Source organism: Micromesistius poutassou (assembly GCF_964030765.1).
Source record: "Micromesistius poutassou genome assembly, chromosome: 4".
Taxonomy (NCBI): domain Eukaryota; kingdom Metazoa; phylum Chordata; class Actinopteri; order Gadiformes; family Gadidae; genus Micromesistius; species Micromesistius poutassou.
Genome location: NC_140274.1, coordinates 13,497,678 through 13,520,447, shown reverse-complemented (window position 1 = coordinate 13,520,447; position 22,770 = coordinate 13,497,678). Strand labels below are relative to the sequence as shown.

Below are 22,770 nucleotides of genomic sequence, written 5' to 3'. Positions count from 1 at the left end.
AGAAGGTCACATTTACACATGTTAAGGGAGAGAAGCACACACACACACACACACTAAGGGGGGGATGTATGCATGAGAAGCAGCAGGGCTTAGTATAAATGCATGGCTACAGGTGTGCTGCCGGTGTGTTTAGATCCCTGGTGGAAGTGACCTTTCGCATGCTCCGGTCTCCACACAGTCACGCAGCGCCCTGACCTGTTTTATCACTGCCGACCGAGGGCCAGTGGGGGACTTTCCATAACAACGTGTGATCTGGGGCCCTGGAGACACTGTTACTGTTAAAACACATGCACACACGCATGCGCATGCACACACACACACACACACACACACACACACCTGTGCAGAATGCAGCTGTTTGTAGGCGGAATGTTGATGGCGATGATGCCACGCAATTATAGCCATTATCACACATGACCTCGCAATTGAAACATTCAGAGGGAAGGTGCATGTGGTCACTTAGTGAATCCTCTGGGAGTGTGGTATTTCTATTCATCTCATTTATACATGTCAAGTGATTTTTATAGTCCTAATCATAAATTCCAAATATCATTTGAACTGTAAAATGATCTTGTAAAATGCTGATTGCCGCTGTTATAATAATTCACGGTAGTCATTATTACAAAACGTGTCTTCCAACAAGCTTATCGGGGATAGCAACACTGCATCATTAATTTAGGACTATTAAAATAAAATGATTCTTCTCTGGCAGGCAATTCTGGCAGGAAATTACTGCGACCTGTCTCCGCGGCACCAGCCTCACTGAAAGATACTTGGACTGTTTCCCTGGGAAAGGAATGTCCCCAAATTCCCATATTATCAACCCATTCACGAGCCACTCACCACTGCTGTCTTTCGGGCTTCTCCTGTTTCTCACTTTGATACACCATCGTCAAGCCCCAACTAGAAACACACAAAGAGAGATACGAGAGTCAGGACAAAACACATGGATCAGCGGTATTGTGTGAGACCAAAAGTGTAGAAATGTAAGAGATGGATAAAGCACTACCTAGTTAGACCAGCCTGCCCCCTAGTGGCAAGAATCAGCACCCGTTGTAACAATCCCGACAGTTGTATTGATATTAGAATGTTTTTTTTTTATTATTGATATAGAAATGGCATTGATGATGATGATGATGAATGCTATTCACTGTTGGAGGACCCCTCAGCATTCAGGTCGGCACTGTGAGTTTCCAGAGGTTGTGAGGTGAGATCTATCCTAACAAGGCGCTTTTATGTCGACACATTTCCTCTCGCTTGAGACCTTCTTCATCTTAGAACTAACAAATGAAATTATTTTTTCCTCTCAATACATCAGGTGGTGGAGGTTGCGATGACGATCGCATTAACGAGCGCTAACATTGTTAAGTCATCTAGTCTGACGACCTTGTAAAGGTACCACAAGAACACACCCTGACTGGCCACGGTTGTACAGGACCTGTGATATCCTTGTCTGTGTCCTATAATCTAATAAACCAGTCTGGCTGACTGGAAGCTGTGCCTCAACATTGAATCCTTAATGAGGAGCAGAATGTCTCCTCACTAATATCTGCATTAATGAGCACATGTTTTCCCCAGTGGGGACGCGGGTATAATGAGCATATTGAGGGGTTAGCAACTTAGCATGCTAACTACACATGTCAAAGACAGGCAGAGAATGGAATCAGTGGGTTCCACACATGCTCTCCGGCGAGGCATGTGTTCATTGCATTATGAACACATGAGGGGCGATTCTGAATACAACAGTGCACAATGCTGTCGGCGGTGTGAGCACGGTGCGGTATCCTGCACACAGGGCTTCCTTTACCTAGACGGAGGACGGACTTTCTTCTTAATGCCCAGGTAGATCCTCAAGCTCTTCACCGACCAATCACGTTCAGGCCGGTTACTCTGTAAAAGGGTCAGAGAGGAAGGTGAGTCTTATGATACAGGCGCCATCTTGATGCTGGCCACCAGCAGTGTGGTGGAGCCGAGTGCAGGGTTCTGCATTCACTCCCACCACACTGCTGGCGTCCAGCACCAAGATGGCCGCCAGGTGAAGAAGGTCAACAGATGGGGTCGATACATGGCAGAGCGGAACGCAGATGGAAAACAATAGTGTGTTTGTGTGTTGTGTGTTTTTCTGTTTACCCTGACTTCTTTGTACATCCTCAGGGTGTTGGCGTTGAGGATGAAGTAGCGTTCATGGAAGCCTCCCAGTCCCAGAATGCTGCGCTCCTCTCGAAACTTCATCAATCCATGTTTGGCCACGTCCACTTTACTGGCTGAATGCATAGAAAAACAAAAAATGCTCAGTAGATTAATACAATTAACGTTTTTGTTTGTGGGTGTGTGTTCCCTTATATTTGTGAGGACCAGTGTGTGTGAGTGAGTGAGTGTGTGACATGCAGCCATTTACCCAGGTAGACCTTCATAATTTCCATAGCGAGGTGCTTCTTGATGAGCAGGTAGGAGTCTGTCCCGAGGGAGTGCAGCATGGCCAACACCCGTTCCTTGTAGTGTAGCGGTCGCTCTGTTGGGGGGGAATCAGAAAAAAACAGAAAGACGCCGAGTTCCAGTTTGAGAGTGTCTGCCTGGAAACATGAGGTATTATCAGAGTCACTTTCCTGCAAACGCGACAAGGGACTTCCTGTTTGGAGTGCCTGGATAAAGGTCCGCCAGATGGCCACACATCTAAAAGCCTTCGATATCCAGTTGTGTTTCTATTCTCACGCCTAGCGGTTGATTACACCCCGAGGCAATGCATTTCGTTGACTAGGCAAAGCAGAAATCACAGCTGGTTCTCCTAACACTGGTGGAATATCAAGCGGATGTTCCTCCCTTGATCTCCCTCACCCATCTCTTCCTTTACACTAATCTCCCAGCAGCTCCAGTAGTCCTTCTCCTTGATGGGAATATTCCGTCGGTCCAGGATCTCACAGGTCAGCTCTGCCGCTGTCATGGAGCCAGGGATCTGAGGTGAGGGAGAGGGAGAGGTAGGGGTAGGGGAAGGAGAGGAGGGAGATGGAGCGAGACCAAAGGGTTCGATGAGAGAGCGGGAAGTTTAGTGGCGGGGTAGGGAGGGAGAGAAGGGGAGGGAGGAAGGATTGAGCGTGAGAGAAGGTGAGATGGAGAATTGGAAGGAGTAGGAGGGGGAGAAGTGGAGGCAGAGGGACAAGGGGAGAGATGAGGGAGATTGACAAAGAGAGGGGGAGGAGACGGTGAACACAATGGAGAGGCAAATTGCAAAAGCAAGAGAACGAGAGTGAGAGATAGAGTGAGACAGAAAGGGAGAGGGAGGATATATGAAAAACAGCAGAAGGGTATGGAGAGGGGGAGAGAGACATTCACACCGGAAGCAAGATTAGAAGGTTATGTCTTATTGACTGATCTATTGTATATTTTGCAGTTCATCCTGGTCTTCTTTTTCGGGGAGGGCTCACCTTTACATGCTGTTCAGCTGTTTCAGTCTTTTCCTCCAAGTACACTGTGCAGATAAAATCCCCAGAGCCATTTGTCTAAACACACACACACACACACACACACACACACACACACACACACACACACACACACACACACACACACACACACACACACACACACACACACACACACACACACACACACACACGTTCATCATTGTGCAAGGTCAATAGCAACATTAAGTGCACCATGTACATGTGAATGCCGACTGTGGGGATGTGGGAATAGACGACTCACAGGAACTTTTGTATTACAGCTCTCTCGCACTTTGATGATGGCTGTGATCTCATCCAGTTGCTTCTTCAACTGCTGCTCATCCACCTAGGAATCATATTTAAAAGACACACAAATATAAATCTGATTGATTGATTGTTTGATCATTCAATCTGTCTATGGCCTCCCATGAATCCAAATCCCTCAACAGTTCTATCCTCAAAATCTTCCAGCGTAATCCCAACACTGGTATTATCACACAATGGCTGATCTAAATGTCTTTGTTGACTCCCAACAAGCTCATTTCACAACACTCTTCACTAATCCATTTAATGAGAAGATGATTATAAAATATGAAGCCATTAATGCCTTTTTCTTTTATCCTTCTTCTTGCGTAGGGAACACAAACGTTAGTAAGACTGTAGGAATCTCATCTCTGTTGTAATCCTAAACCCTAGCGCGACATCTTATCCTGACCCACACCCTAAGAACTCATTGCAAGACAACCTTTATTGTTCTCTGTAAAAACCCATGTGTGGCAGAGCATTTGGCCCGTTCAAACCTTTGCCATGGAAGTTTTCAAAACATCCTGCCGTATCAAAATATCTATCAGCTCTATGTGTGTGTGAGAGGAAGTTCAAACAATCAAACCCCCTGACATTGTGTCAACCGCTTCACACTGCAGTATTTTTGTGATGCAAACTCGAGAACATGACAGTGATTAATGTTCCAGAATAGGAACAAGAAAGAGGAACCAACTACAAAGGATCAAGGATTATGCCAGTTTTCTGCCACTTCACTGCAGAGTAAAGCATAGCATTTGGGAGAGGAAAAACAGGTTGTGTTGTTAATTACATCCAACTGAGTGTTGTTTAATTATCGTTAAATAACAGTGCACAAGTTACAACTTCAACTCTAGCGGGAATCGCAGTACCAAATAACCACTTAGTTCATCATAGCGTATGAATATCTTTTTTCTCTCCATTAACGGAAAACCTTTAAATAAGAACGAAAGGACGAGCAAATTATACAAACGATAAACACCATAGAGCTGTCTTGCTGAAATACACCCAAACATATTGATTTTGACTAGTTAAAAATAAATAACACAAATGAAATGAATCCTCCGTTTGCCCTTGTGAAAACAGATCAGTACATTTGACATGGTATATTCTCATATGTGTTGCAGACCGCGTGGGCAGCGAGCCTGACCTCAAAGATGCGCGTGTAGTGTTCTATGAGGTCCTCGATGACCATGCCGGCTGTGTAGTCCTTGCCGTCAGTCTGGAACAGCGTGGGACCAAACACTATGGCCAGGTTGTGGAGGTTCATCTGGTTCAGCTCGGAGAACCGCTGCACACTGCGGCATGCACCCAGAACCCAATATCATGCACAAAAGCGGGAGAGACGGAGAGACACCAGGGAGAGAACAAGAGAGAGGGTGAACGGATGCATGTAACTCCAAACCAGCCTTAGTATACCATAGTCTTTGCTATAATGTCCTTTTGGAAACATCTGCCAAACACAACATGATTTGTGCAGAACAATCAATAAAAGGTCAATGAAACAATAGCTGTAATATAACTAGGGTTATCCACAGTAACAAGTAGGTGGAGCTGTGTGGCTCACCAGTAGAGGTGTTTGACCAGGGCTGTCAGTGTAGCCTTATTGACACAGGGCAGTCTGGTCAGCAGCAGCTGGTACTGGGCTATCTTCTGGCTGTCTTCCTGCAGGGCTGGTGGGGAAAAGGATGAGGAGAGAGAGAAAGTGAGAAAGATATTGAGAACAAGATTAAGGGCAGTGTAGAAAGATTCAGAAAATGTAGCTGAACCACTACTAGTGCTCCGAAAATACAATGCCTGATTAAGTACTTCCCGCAATTCCGATAATTGCTGAGATTAAGTTTTGTATCACACAGCTTAGTCAGCGGCGCTGCACTTCGCACCTGCCAAATGAGACGGTAAAGAGAGGGAAATCTAATTTCCGGCGTACGTACCCTCAAAAAAAAAAAAAAGAATAGAATAAAAACTATTTTACAAACAATCAGCGCGAGGGAAAGAAAGACGAACGGAGTAGGCGCCTACTCCTGCGCCGCCGGGCTCCGACGGGGGGGTGAAGCCGAGCATCTTACCCACGGTGCTCAGCCAGGCGGCGGTGGCCTCGGTGGTAAACAGGCCCGCCTCCACGTCCCTGAAGAAGCGCTTCAGGGTGTTGCTGACGTCGTCCACCTGGTGCACGCCTTCCCTCAGGCAGATGCTGCGCGCGTCGCGGCGGAACTCCTCACACAGCGCCGCCACGCGTGAGTTCACCCCGCTCTTGCGGTAGATTCCCTCCGAGGTCAGCCCTGAGCGGCGTGGCACGCACGCACGCACCCACGCAGGAGCGCGCACACACACACACACACACACACACACACACACACACACACACACACACACACACACACACACACACACACACACACACACACACACACACACACACACACACACACAAACAAAAAACAACAACACATTAATGAACATTAATGAGTGCATTAATGAGTGCTTTTTATGTGTCTGAGTGCAAACAGCCAGGCACACGTGCAAGGGCATTTTATCTTTAGTCATCGTGCATTTTGCTTTATTTGAAAGCAACCTGCAGTCGATATTAAGGAACAGGTAGTGCTTTGTGTGCAGGTAGGCTGCGGATATGGGGGTTCAAACCCAGAAACCTTTTGATAGGGGGTTGAACCCTTAGAGACATCCCTCCTGTTACAACGGAGAGATCCAGTAAAAGGGCTGAATACAATAGCTGAGGGGCTCTAACGGAGCCCCTGGTATGAGGAGCAATCTCCTGTATTGCTGCACATATCTTTTGCATGGATTTAATGTATTCATTTCCAATTTAGATTAGAGGGATGAGTCAGAGGAGCGCGGAGGTGAGAGTTTGGTAGCTATGCAGATTTTCTCATAAGCTCTCCCGTCTGACGTCAGCGATGACGTCTACTATGCGTGTGTGTGTTAAAACATTCAATCCACATGAATGCAATGACTTAACGGGTAAACCAGGTGCAAGGCAGTCTCACAGAATTAAGGTCTTATTACACCCTATGACCTGGTAAATACTGGTTCTCGTATGATGTTAATGTAGAGCTTAGAAAAGGTGCTAGGTTTCGCACTATTTTCCCAGAAAAGTTAATCCAACCAATTGGATTAACCTTCACAACGGCAAAATCTACGCGTACTCATGCAGACTCACACTCTCTTTTAAACACAAGCCTTCATCATTCAGGAGAAGTGACACTAGGGTGAAAGAAAAGGCCATGTCACCAGCGGCATACATAGAGTGTTTGTGATTTTTGTGTCACTTTCTTCTATTTGCAGCATGACCCTCCCTTTCAAGGGACTGTGGAATCAAAAGGGGGCGTAAAAAGTCAAAGGCCTCACCACACTGGGTGATGTATCCGATGCAGCTGTGCACTATGACGGGTATGTCCGTGTCTGTGAGCTGCTGCTGGCTCAGGGTGTCCCCGCCGCTGCCTGCGGCGCTCTGGATGGCGGTGCACCAGCCTGCAAAGTCCAGCTTCCTCTCCCCCTCCATGTACAGAGTCCTGGGACCACGGGACCAGAACACCCACCAGGGAGAGAGACAGGGTGAAGAGGTGAAGGCAGGAGGGCGTGGAAGATAAATAGGAGCACGCGGAGAGAGGCGGGACACAGGAAGAGGGAGAAAGGGAGAGCAAAGAGAGAGTGGGAGGAAGAAGAATGTGAACAGTTTATTTGTTCCCAGTTTCTAGTTTGTGCCCATATGTCAAGGGGTTGATGTTGTAATTGTAGACATCAATATACAAAAACTGTAAAAATATATGTAAAACGTTCAATTGTGCAGTAATAGTAATAGTGTATCATTTGATTAGAACTCATGCAAAGGCAATGCTTCCAGAAGAGCCGTGATGATTAGCTGAGAGGATGTTTGAACTGACTTTCAACCGCAGCAAAGGATTTGAGGTCAAAGGGTCAGGAAGTTCCTTCCCTTCAAAAAATAAATAGAACTGTCTTCCCTCCCCCTCACCTGCCCCTCTCCACCAGAACCAGCACCTCGTTGTCTTGTTGGATTGCTTTAAAAGACAGAAAGAAAGACGTTATCAACCAGATTTAGACCTTTTACCAATTGACATAGTGACTGTGGGTTTGCCTTTCCCCTCGTATGTTCTGGAAATCAAAAATAATCAACATTTGAATAAAAAGACTTCCAAAGCACCAACCATTTTTTTAACCATTTACTTTTAGTATCATACCATCATTTCGTAGGGGTTTTATCCAAAGCACTTTACAGAAAATTAAGATCGTTCAGGGAGCAGGGAGGGGTGGATGCCTAGAGGGAGGTTGGCGACATGGGGGATGGAACCCAGTGGGGGAGTATGGGGGTTTCAAACTCACAGAGCTCGAGGAGTTTGCGCAGATGGATCTCCTCTCCCTGGCTGTTGTCTAGGTAGGCGTAAAGTGTGGAGCCCACCAGAGCAAACCACCCAACCTTTGGCGTCTGCAGGTTCAACCCGTCTTTGTATTTGAGTCGGCCAATCCGCTCGAAGCCCAACCTCAGCAGAGGCTCTGCATTGGCTGGGATGAAGGTCTGTAAAAAGGAAAGAAGGGTCGGTTGGTTGGGCATCTTTTGAATCTTAGTGAGGATACTGAATTGACTTGGATGTGTTAGGTACACTCCTTCTGTTTTTAAATTCTCTAATAAAATGACAACAAATTAACATAGTTATTGTATTTTATACGTGTTTACCAAGTGAGATATGTTAGATACACGCGCGTTCACATGTACACTCAAGCTGGCAGGAACTCAAAGTGAATTCAGATACAGGGAGGGACACCCCTGCCACCACAATATGCAGCAACAACATGCAGTTGTAGTAGTTTACGACCAAACAGAAACACTGTATCTTGTTCGCTTTCACCACAACTATGATGTGCAGGGTTTGGCAGACAGGCAGCACTTCACAGAGTTGGAACTGGCTTCATTTTTTTACTTTTTCTTTCCAGATCAGAGAGTTTAACGGCTGAATTTGCTCTACTGCAACTGTCAAATAGTCTTTGAGAACCATCCGTCTTCCATTTGCCGTTGGCAAGTCGGCAGCTACATGAGATAAACCCTTAAATGTAAAGAATGCGGTGACCAACGGAAAGAGAGCCAAACCCTGAAGCCTCGACCACTGCCTACCTTGGCGATGGACTTGACCCATTCCTTGTGACTCTCCGGGTCATCGGTGCCGAACAAATAGAGGCGGTCAGAGTCAGAGTATAGCTCAAAGGTATGGTCGTACCTGGAGAGGAGAAAGGGAGGGGGGAGGGGGGGAGGTGCAGGGAGAGAGACAGACACGACCAGATGGCAAAGATGGGAAACAACATCAACGGAGAGAGAAGAGCTTCAATAAAACCCTTCATTTGGCTTGTGCATCGACTGCAGTGAGCATTACCACAGGTGTTGTTGAGATGTGTCCACATTGTCAATTACATGAAGATACGGCCCTGATGCTTTTCTCAACAGCCCGGGTTTCCAGGTGTGAACGGCGAGCCTTTACTGCGTGTGATACGCCCCCCTCTCCTTTGTTCACTCACTGTATTCATTCCTTCATCCACACGCCCCGTCTTCCCCCTCGACCATATCTCACTCCCCGTCTTCCCCCTCGTCCATATCTCACTCCCCGTCAGGCATCAGGCAAAACCCATCTGATACGTACCCGTGTTTCTCAGTGGGGCTGACCGCCAGACACACTATCTCGGCAGCTTTCAGCGTCCCGTTGGGGCTGGAGTTCTTGTCGCTCTCGTAGTAGCTGAAGCAGCCGTCGTTGAGTGTGCACCAGCGACGGCTGAACTCTGACACACAGAGACACACTCGTTAAAGCTATTTGAAAACGCTATCTGGATAACATTTTGGCCGACGTCACTGATAAGGTCATGTTTAATGTCACTACTTTATTCCCCTGTTTTTGTATGCGTGAGGGTTCTTGCAATGAGAATGAGATGGTGACTAAAGTTTGTATTTTCCACTGGACATGTAGGTATGTGTGTATATGTATGTATCAGTGACGTGCGGTGAGGTTCATGGCTGGTGAGGCAGAAATTTTTTATAATAATCCTCCATTCTGAAATCAGGCGGGGCGAGAGGGGGAAAAAAAAATATCGCTGCACTTGACTCACTAATTGACGCTATCTTGCTGTCACTTACTCTGCAGCTGTACAGTAGTGTAAGAATCTCTGGGCTCACGAGTGCCCCCTACCATGAGGCAAGGGTACTGCCTGCCTCACCTAGTGCCTATTCACTGCCGTTGTAAGATTGTTGAGCACACGAAACATGTTACACACACACACACATATATTATATACACCAGCTAAACTATGGAAAGTCAGGGGTCCATATATTAAAAGTGTTTGAAACATTTAATTGGCAACATACAAACAGACAGTAACACGCTCTCATTGCATGGCAGAGCACCGTTTGTGAGGGATTGCACAATCTAAGGTGAGGCACAGCTTGCTGCTGCCTCACTGTGCGTCTCTTCTCCATATCTGAACCGGAAGTGCGGAAATTCAGCGATTTTTTATAAAAAACAATCAAAATTGTTGAAGTTAAATGGAAAATGAGTTCATAGTTCAAACCATTCGATAAATATAACCATTTAATTTATTTGATTATTATATATTGGTTTATTATATATTTAATTTGTTCCATGATGACAGGTGAGGCACTGCCTCCCCTGCCTCTCCTGACCGCACGTCACTGGTATGTATGTATGTATGTATGTATGTATGTATGTATGTATGTATGTATGTATGTATGTATGTATGTATGTATGTATGTATGTATGTATGTGAAAATGTGTGTGTGTGAGTGTGTGTCTATGCGTGTGTGTGCGCATGTGTAACAGGGTGTGCGAGCATATGTGCGTGTGTGTGGGAATGGTCATTTGAATTTTGGACAATGTGATTTATTGATTTACCACTGAACGGACAGGGCTGTGCAGTGTGTGTAGGGGTCCTTTGACCTCTGTGTGTGTGTGTGTGTGTGTGTGTGTGTGTGTGTGTGTGTGTGTGTGTGTGTGTGTGTGTGTGTGTGTGTGTGTGTGTGTGTGTGATGAGCTCACCGTCTCTGCCCTTCCGCTCTGCGATGGCACGTGCCATGGAGCCCGTCTTGAACAGGAAGCCGTTGTGGGAGACGGACGGCGAGGGCGCATAGTGCACCGTTTCCATCGCCCCGCCCACCTCGGAGCGGGGCAGCTCTGCGGGCAAAAGGCTGGGTGAGTGTCCTCTGATTGTGCAAAACATCAGCACCACCACCATAGACTGTGTGTCCTCATCACACTAAGCCTCACTTAGAACAAAGTGCTGTGCAACAACAGAGAGGCACGTCAGATTTCACACACCCATTTTTCCCCACATCTAATTTGGATCATTGAGTTGCATGGAAGTTTGAAAATGGTCCATTAAATACCACTTATATTCAACAGGCACTTGAGAAGAAGAGTGAGTGAGTGAGTGAGTGAGTGAGTGAGTGAGTGAGTGAGTGAGTGAGTGAGATGTCTTAACATAGATCTCTCAAGGAAACAAAAGCAAAACACACAAACTAACAGACAGTCACACCATCGTCATTGACTGATACGAGAGTCCAATACGATACAATAGAGCCGGACGTGCCCGGGGCTACCTGTGTTGAGGTTGTGGCTGAGGAACTCGGCCTGCAGTGGCTGGCCGTGGGCCGTGGCCAGGGAGAACGTCGAGGGGCTCTCGGCAATGCCGGTTGGGCCGTTCACGTCGGCACCGCAGAACACCAGGCTCAGTGTCTCCAGCACGTCACTGCACTGCACGTTGATACACAGCGCCTGGGAGAGGGAAGGGAGAGAGACATAGAGAGGAGACAGAGAGCGAGATGGTATATTAGACGGGCACTCTGTTGATTCACCGAGGGGGGGTGATAACTGCATAACAGCAAGCCAATTCAAAACAGAGAATGTTTTAATGGTATAAAAGGATAATGGAGATTTAATAGTTATTTTATTATAATGAATTGGAACAAACGTGTGTGAGCATGAAGCAAAAGAGGTTGACAGTTCATATGAATAGTTCCTCACAGTTTCAGGAACTTGGCAAACGACTGAGCCTATAAATAAAATGTGATTTGGAACAGATATTTCCAGTTTGGCAATAGTAACTGTAAATGCAATTTGTTGGGCGGAGCTTGTAATGATACACCGTACACAATACGATTTTCTTGTGACTAATAATACGACTATGTGCTTAAATGTTCTATCAAACAGCATCGTAGGGTGAGAGAGAGAGAAAGAGAGAAACAGATGGAGGGAGAGAATAGATGAGCTAGTGACATACATGTTTCATTGGTCTAATGCTCGACGAGATGCACCGACTGGGCGATTATAAAGAATCACGCTGGGAGCTTCACTCCATGAACACGAAAGATTAAAAAAAACAAGGCAGGGGTGATGACAGAGCTGGATAAAATCTGAATTCAGTGGAAGCCAGCATTTTCAGTTTCAGAGACAAAGATAAGACTATCTACAGTTCAGTTACCACGGGGACTCATTTAAGTTAAGCTCTGAAACACTGCCCACGGGGGTCGGTATCCTAGCTTAGCCGCGGGGTCTAGCGGTATCCTAGCTGAGCCACGGGGCCTAGTAGTACCATAGCTGAACCCCTGGGTCAAGCGGTACTGTAGCAGAGCCCCTGGGTCTAGCGGTACTGTAGCAGAGCTCCTGGGTCTAGCGGTACTGTAGCAGAGCCCCTGGGTCTAGCGGTACCGTAGCAGAGCTCCTGGGTCTAGCGGTACTGTAGCAGAGCCCCTGGGTCTAGCGGTACTGTAGCAGAGCCCCTGGGTCTAGCGGTATCGTAGCAGAGCCCCTGGGTCTAGCGGTACCGTAGCAGAGCCCCTGGGTCTAGCGGTATCCTAGCTGAGCCACGGGGACTAGCGGTACCATAGCAGAGCCCCTGGGTCTAGCGGTATCCTAGCTGAGCCACGGGGACTAGCGGTACCATAGCAGAGCCCCTGGGTCTAGCGGTATCCTAGCTGAGCCACGGGGACTAGCGGTACCATAGCAGAGCCCCTGGGCCTAGCGGTATCCTAGCTGAGCCACGGAGCCTAGAGAGCCTGTAAAGTAAACGAGAGCTTTGCCATTCTTCAAATATAAATAGATTCATTAGCTATTATTCTACACGTTTAGTTATTTTTATCACCAGGACCAAAGAGTCTTCAATTAGTCTAGCAGAGCCTTTCCATGGTGACGTAGTGCAAATGAACGGAAGAGGCAGAGGCGAGGCCTCAATAAAAGCACTGAAATAGCAATGATGGTCACATTTTCAGGGTGCAATAGGTTGACGCCTGTCAGGAACGCACGTTATTCCTCAATGCTTGCTTGAGTCAGAGCTGCGGTTTGGATATCCTGACCACCTACTTGAAACGGGCCCATAGTGCTGCTGACATGTCTTTTATCGCATCATGTGATGCTTGCTCAGAGCGTTTCAGTCAAACGGAAGTGGACAAGGACAATGAAAGAAGATGAAAAAATAGACATCAGCCAGAGTGGTGCCTGTGTGTCACTGTGTCAAACACACTCACACACACACTAAATATATTTTCAATGTGAACCGATGCCCTTGCCTTATAATGACTAAGTGATACTGCACATTTGATAATAAAACACTGATAACACACACACACACACACAATATGTAGGTCAGATTCAGCTTTGAATAAACAAAACAATCACTAATAATTCTAGTAACACTAGATGAACACACACAGTCAAACGCACATTTCGATAGCCCTACTATACAAACAATGGGCAGCTGCTTTCTTTTGCTCTACGTGGAGGTAAGTGGCGTGGCTGTTTTGGTGGAAAGCCTTTCTCTACCATTTGGGTGTTGCTGTGCCTTCTGTAAGGTTATACCAGCTGGTGAGAGAGAGGAGAGCTTTAAACAAGGACGTTGCTTTCATGCAACAAGGCACTTGGACCGGGGTAGAAATACATTAAAAACAACAAAAGGTGGAAAAGAGAGAGAAGGCAGGCAATGAGAACATTTTGAAAAGACGCCATGATGCAGAGGAGGAGCCCGTGTTGTTTTGACAGCTGAGGAAAACACACACACACACACACACACACACACACACACACACACACACACACACACACACACACACACACACACACACACACACACACACACACACACACACACACACACACACACACACACACACACACACACACACACGTTTCTCTTCAAACTTGGATGCGATTAGAAAATTCCAGAAATGTCCCTCTAGTACATAAATCCCTTTCTCCACCTCTCTCCCAGACACACACAACCACTCCTTTATTTTACCACTAAAATGTTGACCACACATACACAGACATGCATATTGGGTAAGGTTTTAAGTTGCAGAAAACCCTTTTTTAGACCACCCGATGTCTGCACACGTAGAGATATTGTATTGAGGTCATGCACTCTACCAGTGATGTGGAATTCCACCATTGACTCATAGCCAATCAGCATAAAGTAAGATGGGGAAATATAATTCTCAATTGTTTCAAGACAACTCGCCCTCAAACATCTGCTGCTTATGAGATTGGGAGTAATGTAATAACACGCCAAGGAAGCATGAGCACCCCCCCCCCCAAGAGAAAGAGGGAGAGAGAGAAAAGAAGAAGGAGATGGAATCTGGGTGTGTCTTTAAAACGCAGTCCTATGTCTGGCCATGGTTGCAATGAAGGAGATAATAGCAGGAAATGGCAAAATATGACAAAATGGAAAGACAAGAAGGAAGGCAGAAAAAAGTTCCTGACACTAATTGCGTTCAATGTGCGTGCACAGGCACACACACATAGATCAACCCATTCTATTGTAAATTGCACACACACACACACACACACACACACACACACACACACACACACACACACACACACACACACACACACACACACACACACACACACACACACACACACACACACACACACACACACACACACACACACACAAATGCCAGCCTCCTATATAAGATCCAGATGAAAAAACATTGGCCTTCCACATGTGTTTCACCGTCTGGTCGTCAAAAAAGGCTGAGGGCTTGACAGGAAAGATGTGAAGAAAGGTATGATGAAAGGATGAAAAAGCATGTGTATGTGCATGTGTGTATGAAGGAGGCATGAGATGTATGGTGGAAGGTGGTCTGGTCATTCACCACCAACACAACTGGATATTCAGATATTGAGAACATTTGACTGCGAGAGAGGATTAAGGACGCAGACATGGAAAAAGCCAAGGAGGAGAAAGAAGTTGCAGACAAGCCAGTGGCAGGTAAGCGGAGAAACAGATGTAATAAAGCCTTGAGATGGAGCATTCAAATAGAAATGGATGAAAAACAGGCCCATAAAGACTTTATTGCAGCTGCTAAGCAATGCCTGCTCTTTGGAATAAGGACAGCACACCAACTGTTACCAACACAGCCAGCATACACAAAAGACAATCTAACAAAAACTAATTAAGAAGAAATATCTGAAGCAGATATTGAAATATCTATTTCAATATCTGCATGTATCATTGCGTGCATGTGTGTGAACTTAATTAGAAGTGTAGGTACCAATGTACAACTAAATGAACGAACAACTCGATTGTGCATTGGAAACTAATTTTGTGCTATGTCAACTTTGTAGTATTCACATGGACACTGATTGCAAAGACAACGTTTGACTAGTTGAACAGTTACATAACTCCTTTTCTGTGGTTCCCACAGATGCTTCCACTTGACACTTAAGTCTCTCTCTTCTCAGCTTTCAAGCTCTCTTAACATCTTTCAGACAAGCACACAATGAAAACAAATAAAGCAACTGGCAGGCAAGTTATGACTTGCCTGTCAAAAATAAGAAAAAAATAACTTAAGTTAAGTTACATAATAAGCCCCAGAAAACAAATGTGTGTACTGGACTAACTATGATTCATCCGGTGACACCTTTAAGTGGATAGAAATTAGTTTTAAGAGTAGTATAAAGACCTTCCTCTGACAGAACAAACACATTAAATTGACAAGTTGCCAAAAGCTATTTTCTGCACGTTTCTCTGGGACAAAAAAGATGTGATGCATCTGGACTTGTTGTGAGATTAGTTGCTGTCATACACACATATATATATATATATATATATATATATATATGACAGCAACTAATCTTATAACTAGTCCTCCTCCCTAGATCCAAGTACATTGTACAAGGTCATTAGAGTAAAGCAGAAAAGGGGGGCAGATGGATGACAGACAAGGGCATATCAAATATCAGGGCATGGTCACACAGTAAGAGAGAGAGAGCGAGCGAGTGAGAGAGCAAGCAACAGAGCACCAGGCAGAGCATGAGGAAAAACAACAAAGCTCTCCATTGACAGAGGTGAGCGCCTGCACTCCACTCAACACACTGAGAACACACGGGTGTATACATAGACACGGACAGACAGAGAGACAGAGACAGTGGGATAGAGAACATACCTCCTCCCACATACATTCATATGCATGTTAAGTTTGCAAAATCACATCTTTTCACTGGGAAGTCACGTGAACCTTCCCCTTTCCAATGGAGACACCAGCAGGGTCTCATTAACAAACAAACACAGCACAGTCGAAGGCTGACCACTGTTTGTTTGGCTGGGCTATGACGAAAACAGCTTTCCTGAGAGTCAAGGTCCACAGTCATGCTTTCTTTATGTGCAGCAATAAACCAGTTACAGTACTAGGAACACATGCACATAACCACGTTTTCAAGCACACACGCGCACAGTGCAGAGACAGCGCACACACAGACACATTACACCAACACTTACCTGAGAGTTTGAGTGTTCCCGTCGTTTCAATGTGCTACTCAATTCACACAAATGCTCAAAATGAAAAAACAAAACAAAAAGGGTCCGAAGGCATGAAGCATAAGATTTCAGTTGGATTCTTCCCCCTTTCAACAAAATGTGTTGGAGCCTCAGTTACAGAGACACATACACACAGGGAAAAGAGAGAGAGAGGCAACTTTGCTCCACTCTTTCCAACCAAACAATGAAGCAGGAGGGGGCGGGGGCGAGTCAGAGCACATTCCAAGTGGTTAGTGATGATGTCACATCGGAAGGAGGAAGGAGGAGAAAGGAGGAGGGGCAGGGCAATCTAAACAAACCAGCATGTGCTCCAAATCAAGTGCATTTATTTTTTGCTCTTTTGCTGAAACATATGCATTTCTTTCACTCGTTCGCTTTTCTGCTATCGCATCGTGACTTCCCGTCTGTTTGACATTCTGTTCACATACACACACACACACACTCTTTTGTGGACTTTTGTTTACTTTTCAAAGCAACAAGGGCTAGACAGACAGAGAGACAGAGAGGCAAAAAGGCACAGGGAGGGAGAGAGAGGGAGAGAGAGCGATAAGTGACAATGTGATGATGAAGCGATAGCAGAAACAAACGCTTGTATTCCCAGTAGAAAACAAGCTAGGACAAGGGGGGATAGAAAAGGGAATGAGGTGGAGAGAAAGAGAGCGGGGGGGGGGGGGGAAAGGGGATGCTGTGGCACGCCGTGCGTCTGTCCAGTGACCCACAAAGCTGACTCACACACAGTGGGCTTGGGCCGGGTGGGACGGGGGGGAAAACGGAACTAGGTGACAAATGCCTAGTGTGACACAGAGCATGCACCCTCTCACCCACCCACCCACTAGCTCATGAGTGTGTAAACTATTGGCCACGGTTTGGGGGTAAGTGGGTTAAGCATCTCTTGGGTGGCCCCACAGAGTCTGGATCATTGATTCTATCACACACAATGTCAGGGCTTTGCCGACTCAGCCGTGGCATTTGAATCATTCTCCAAAGTCTGCGTAGTGCTTATGCTTAAGGAGTACTTTATATATGAATGCCAGACGTCCTGATGAGTGGATCAAGAGATGGATAGAAAGACGGAAGGTGAATGCTAAATGCGGTCATTTAAATGTGTCAAGTATAATTGTCATTTTTGATGTAAATGTGCAGGTTCTGAGTATTCGCGGCCAACAACTTCATTAATTCGAGGCCCGGTGAGAATACAGTGGGACTTCAGAGAATGGGTCTCTTAAGTCAGAAGAGGTCAAATGGTCCTTACGTTGTCGAGTTCCCTCTGATTGCCGTAAAGCGGGTGGTACTTCCTGTACTTCCCCTGGCGGTACTTGTTGCAGATGAAGCCCCGCCTCTCCTCGCTGCAGCTAGAGGGCGCCAGGGCCTCGCTTGGCGGCACGTTGGCGGCCCAGAACGCGTTGACCCGCTCATTGCCTAGCAACAAGAATAGCTACAACAGGGGATCATAGGTTTGTTAGAATTATTACAATTAAGGAATGTACCCTATGGCTCACCAAAGTGTAAAAGAGATCGTCATATCATCTGAATATTATCTTTGTGTACTTATCTGAATGTGGGCCTATATGTTGCTTACTACATGCGATAATCATGCATCATGTGATATGGACTGGGGATCGACCGTTGTGGATTTTTTTAGGGGCCGATACCGATTCTTTTTCATCAGCCTTAGCCGATGACCGATACGCTGATTTCTTGAGCCGATAATTGGAGCCGATACTGCTTTTGCTCCCTCAATTTACATCATAAAAATGACCCAATGATAAAAAATGTTACAAGTCTCAATTTAAAAATGGAACATTTATTGAACTGTCTGTCTGTAAATCATGGTGAAAAATAAATGATTATTATAATTTTTTAAATCGGCAACGTGTATCAGCCGATAGCAGAAACAACGCTACACTCAAAAACGCAAGTATCGGCCGATAATATTGCCCGGCCGATATATCGGTCGATCACTGATATGGACCAACAACATGTAGGGGGAAGTGTGTGCAACCTAGTGTGCAGGCGTTCATGGGCTTGCAAATATACCTGAATGAGCTCCTCTGTCCAGACTTTCCTGTCCATTTTCAGACTACGAATTTTAGAGATGCTGGGACCCAGTCCTCTGTGCTCTCCTTTAAAATACACACATGCACAAACAAACAAAAGGTCACAGCACCGTTGTGAAGTAGTTGTGAGTTTGAGGAATTTCACAACCACTTGGAACAAAGACAGAGGAATTCCAATCCGCAGGTCTCTGGCAGAGTCCTCTGTGTACTACTGCTGCTTCTTCTTCCCTCTCGTTTGACTTCTGTCATGGGAAAATTATATTTTCACATTCCGGTTCTCTAACTGCCATTTGTTGGGTGTGCCTTTTCCCTGATACTCCCTGAGGATTATTGTATGTGGTGCAAATTCCCACCACACTCCCTACTAACCATTTCAAGCAGATCACCTAGACTTGACTATCACTAGTAGTACTACTACTTACGTAATCTAAAGTCTGATTCTTGAGATTCCCTATGGACGTTTGACGTTTAAACAATAAACACACGACACACACCTGCGCAGCGTTTGCAGACCACCACACACAGGTTGATGGACGCCCAGTCGGGACTGGCCGCGCCGCAGTCGGCACAGCATCCGTTGCTAGGCTCCGCCCAGATTCGCTCAGCCACCTCGCTATTGGACAGAGCCTCCCCTATGGCGGTGCGCATGGCCTCGACCCACTGCTCCTTGAGCTGCTCCGACTCCACCGTGAAGCTGTGGGGAGGCCAAGAAGACTGAGCACTGGCGGTGTAGGGGAGCGCCGCCAGACATGGGCCTTGCCAGGCAGAGTGAGTATCGTTGGTGAGGCAGCCCAAACACACAGAGACACATGAGACACATCGCTGTTAATCTGCTGTCGTTTTGGTAGAAATAAGGGAGGGTTCGCAAACTGGAAGCCGCAGCTAACTCAATTAATAGTGGCGTGATGCAGACCTTTGTGTCAAAATCCTTCCTTTCCTCATCTATCACACATGTGGGGTTTTGCGCGAGCACACACACACACACACACACACATACATTTTTAGATGCAGATACAAGACAAAAACACACACAAATACACCCTGTGACTTTTCTGTGGCCACAGACCCTTTCAGCTATTCCCATCCTGTCAAGCTGAGCTCTCTCACAGCAAAATCAGCAGGGAGCACCAGACCAGAAGAACACACACGCACACGCACCCGCACACACACTTCTCCTAATAGTATCCAGCTGAGCTCTCTTAGACAGGCAGAAGACCCAGTTTCCAAAAAACGTCCAGTCGGAGCAGTGAGCTAAAATTGCCAACCATGAACCACCATTGCATCACCCCCTCCCGCCCTACAAAACGGCAAATTAACAACCAACTACATTTCACATTAGCATTTTTTACGAGGCATCTCTGTTATGCCAACACATTGCCCCTAGATTTCAAGTGTGGCGTTTGAGCAGGTGTGTGCGTACCAGAATATGCGGTAGGGCGTGGTGAGGTCGAAGCTACGCCGGTCGGTGTCCTTAACGTTCCCCACGTTCATGTCTATGGACGTTATGCCCATTCCTATGTGGTAGTCCTGCAGGAACACGGCCCAGGGAATAGGAGGTGTTTAAAAAGGAACACAGGTAATTAAGATTTGTTGTGGCAATTTCCTTTAAAAGGTGCCATGACATGCCACCAGGTGTGGTGTGATTAGCCGGTACAAGCTGTTTTGGAAATCTGCCGTAGATGAGCAACGCTAGATGAGCAACCAGCGCACATCTAGGTGGACACGGCCACTTTCTGCCCCTTATGATGTCGTAAGGGGCAGATTTCCAAAACGGCTTGTAACGGCTAATCACACCACACCTGGTGGCATGTCTTGGGACCTTTAACACATATTGATATTCTCTAGCAGAGTGAGTCCAGAATACAGTTTGACAGAGTTATTTATGCTGTTTCAGATCCTCCCCACATTGCAGATGCCAATAATCAAATCAGGTAATGTTTACCCAAGACACAAGCCGTTTCTCAATTTGCGTTCTCGTGTGTTCTCGTGTACTTGCGTTCTCGATAAACGTCATCAGTGGTAGCCCAAGCACTGTTCCAATTCCAAGTACGCAAGTACGCGAGTACTGTCGTAAAACCCGGAAGTGTTCTCGATGCGTTCTCGATGAGGCCGTTCTACCGAGGATGCATCGGAGGTGACTCGTGTGGACTTGGGACCGTTAAATATCCCAGAATGCATCATCGAGTCCGCTGCTGTTCCAATTGCAGGTGCGTACTCGCGTTCTCGGAAGTCTGTACTTGAAAGTCCGGACTTGCCAAGTATGTACTTCCAAGTCCGCGAGAACGTAGTCCGCGTACTTGGTATTGAGAAACGGCTACAGAGTTGCCTGTGTTCTCATCGAGCAGAAGAGTGCACAAGAGGATGTCCTATCCCTTGTGACCATTTTACCGAAGTACGAAGGTGAACATCACGATTGATTCTGAGGAAGGCAGGCCGGTTACCCATAGAAAAGGGTTAACATTTTGATTGACTCTGAGGAAGGTAGGACAGCTGACCAGAGCACAACGGTTAACACTTTGACGACATTGCTCACTGGTGAGGTGGCTGAACCAAGCACAAATAAGTTCAATACGTAGACGACACTGAGGAAAAAGCAGGGTGACATGATACACGGAATGGAAAACAAAGTCTATATGACTAAAAGGTAGCAACATATGAATTTTTCCATCACACTTTCCATATGCATTTTATTTAAGTGTTTACATGTTTGTGACTAGTCTTTTTTTTATTGCACATATGGACACTAGGTGGGAAAATGTGTATTTAAACGTTTCCAAAAATGTTGCAATCCATAGTGGTTCTGGAGTTTCTCAACCTAAATCTGAAAGCGAAATGTATGACAGCACTGTATTAAATACACATGAAAACAAATTCTCGATATGTGTAAATAAGCAGCAACACATCAAAAAAAAAAAGAAGACTTTTTATCTAAATTTATATAAACTGAGATTTGGACCATGAATTTGATTACCATTTTGGGTATTTGCTGCATCCCGAATGTAAACAGAGACAATTTCCTTCGTTTTGACACACACACACACACACACACACACACACACACACACACACACACACACACACACACACACACACACACACACACACACACACACACACACACACACACACACACACACACACACACACCTCAATGTTCTTGTAGAGGAAGACTTTATCTGAGGCCACGACAGTGTAGAGTTTGGAGCGTAAGCCTCGGAGTTCCAGGTAGCCCTTAAAACAATCGGGGGTCACAGGTGAGCCTGGGCTCAAAGTGCTGTTGCGACAGCGCCCCCTGGTGCAGTCCAGCAGATCAGCAACCCAGTCGTTCCTCTCAACTGGATGCAGGAGAACACACACACACACACGTAACATTAAAATACATACAGCCATGTTCACACACACACACACACACACACACACACACACACACACACACACACACACACACACACACACACACACACACACACACACACACACACACACACACACACACACACACACACAGCAAAATAAAATGTGCTTGAAAAACCTGAATGACAGTTTACGCTTCAGTAAAGAATGGCAGTCAAGCGTCCCCTTAGGAAATGTGCGAGCACACACACACACACACACACGTTCAGGACTCACTAACCTTCATTCTCTGCCCGGAAAAGGAAGGTGCGGTTGTTGGTGACCACCTCAAACTTGAGCTCTCCCACACATATGACGTTTGTGATGGAGGCTGTGGCGATCATCCTCTTTGAGTACACCGCCTGCACACGCACGCGCACACACACACACACACACACACACACACACACACACACACACACACACACACACACACACACACACACACACACACACACACACACACACACACACACACACACACACACACACACACACACACAGGGTGATAGTGTTGAGTGTGTGGGTTCTGTAGATGTGATGCAGATGTGAGGAGAATACACAATGTGGGAGACAAGTCAGTGCCATCACCTTCTCATTGTCAAAGTATCTCAAGTAGTCAACATCGAGTTTCACCCATCGTCTCTGGTAATAGAGGGCCCTGCGTGTGGACACAGAAACACACACTTCATACACACACACACCTCAATTACACTGCAGGCTTAAATTGTATC

The 22,770-nt window shown here is 46.2% G+C and overlaps 1 protein-coding gene across 5 annotated transcripts in view; it reads right to left on the bottom strand.

The window, feature by feature from the left end:
• arap1 (ArfGAP with RhoGAP domain, ankyrin repeat and PH domain 1) overlaps positions 1-22,770 on the bottom strand; it is a 42,757-nt gene that overhangs the window by 6,855 nt on the left and 13,132 nt on the right. For all 5 annotated transcript variants that reach the window (XM_084467051.1, XM_084467050.1, XM_084467052.1 and 2 more), the window contains 24 exons: positions 22,628-22,697; positions 22,278-22,398; positions 21,791-21,978; positions 20,064-20,170; positions 19,138-19,337; positions 18,624-18,709; positions 17,839-18,021; positions 11,371-11,545; positions 10,811-10,945; positions 9,407-9,542; positions 8,887-8,989; positions 8,100-8,292; positions 7,732-7,777; positions 7,107-7,270; positions 5,810-6,022; positions 5,308-5,413; positions 4,891-5,038; positions 3,703-3,786; positions 3,423-3,497; positions 2,836-2,953; positions 2,399-2,512; positions 2,131-2,264; positions 1,808-1,890; positions 844-903 (listed from right to left, as the gene is read on the bottom strand). In XM_084467051.1, the coding sequence (XP_084323177.1) occupies positions 844-903; positions 1,808-1,890; positions 2,131-2,264; positions 2,399-2,512; positions 2,836-2,953; positions 3,423-3,497; positions 3,703-3,786; positions 4,891-5,038; positions 5,308-5,413; positions 5,810-6,022; positions 7,107-7,270; positions 7,732-7,777; positions 8,100-8,292; positions 8,887-8,989; positions 9,407-9,542; positions 10,811-10,945; positions 11,371-11,545; positions 17,839-18,021; positions 18,624-18,709; positions 19,138-19,337; positions 20,064-20,170; positions 21,791-21,978; positions 22,278-22,398; positions 22,628-22,697 (3,042 nt within the window). The remainder of the gene's footprint in view (positions 1-843; positions 904-1,807; positions 1,891-2,130; positions 2,265-2,398; positions 2,513-2,835; positions 2,954-3,422; positions 3,498-3,702; positions 3,787-4,890; positions 5,039-5,307; positions 5,414-5,809; positions 6,023-7,106; positions 7,271-7,731; positions 7,778-8,099; positions 8,293-8,886; positions 8,990-9,406; positions 9,543-10,810; positions 10,946-11,370; positions 11,546-17,838; positions 18,022-18,623; positions 18,710-19,137; positions 19,338-20,063; positions 20,171-21,790; positions 21,979-22,277; positions 22,399-22,627; positions 22,698-22,770) is intronic.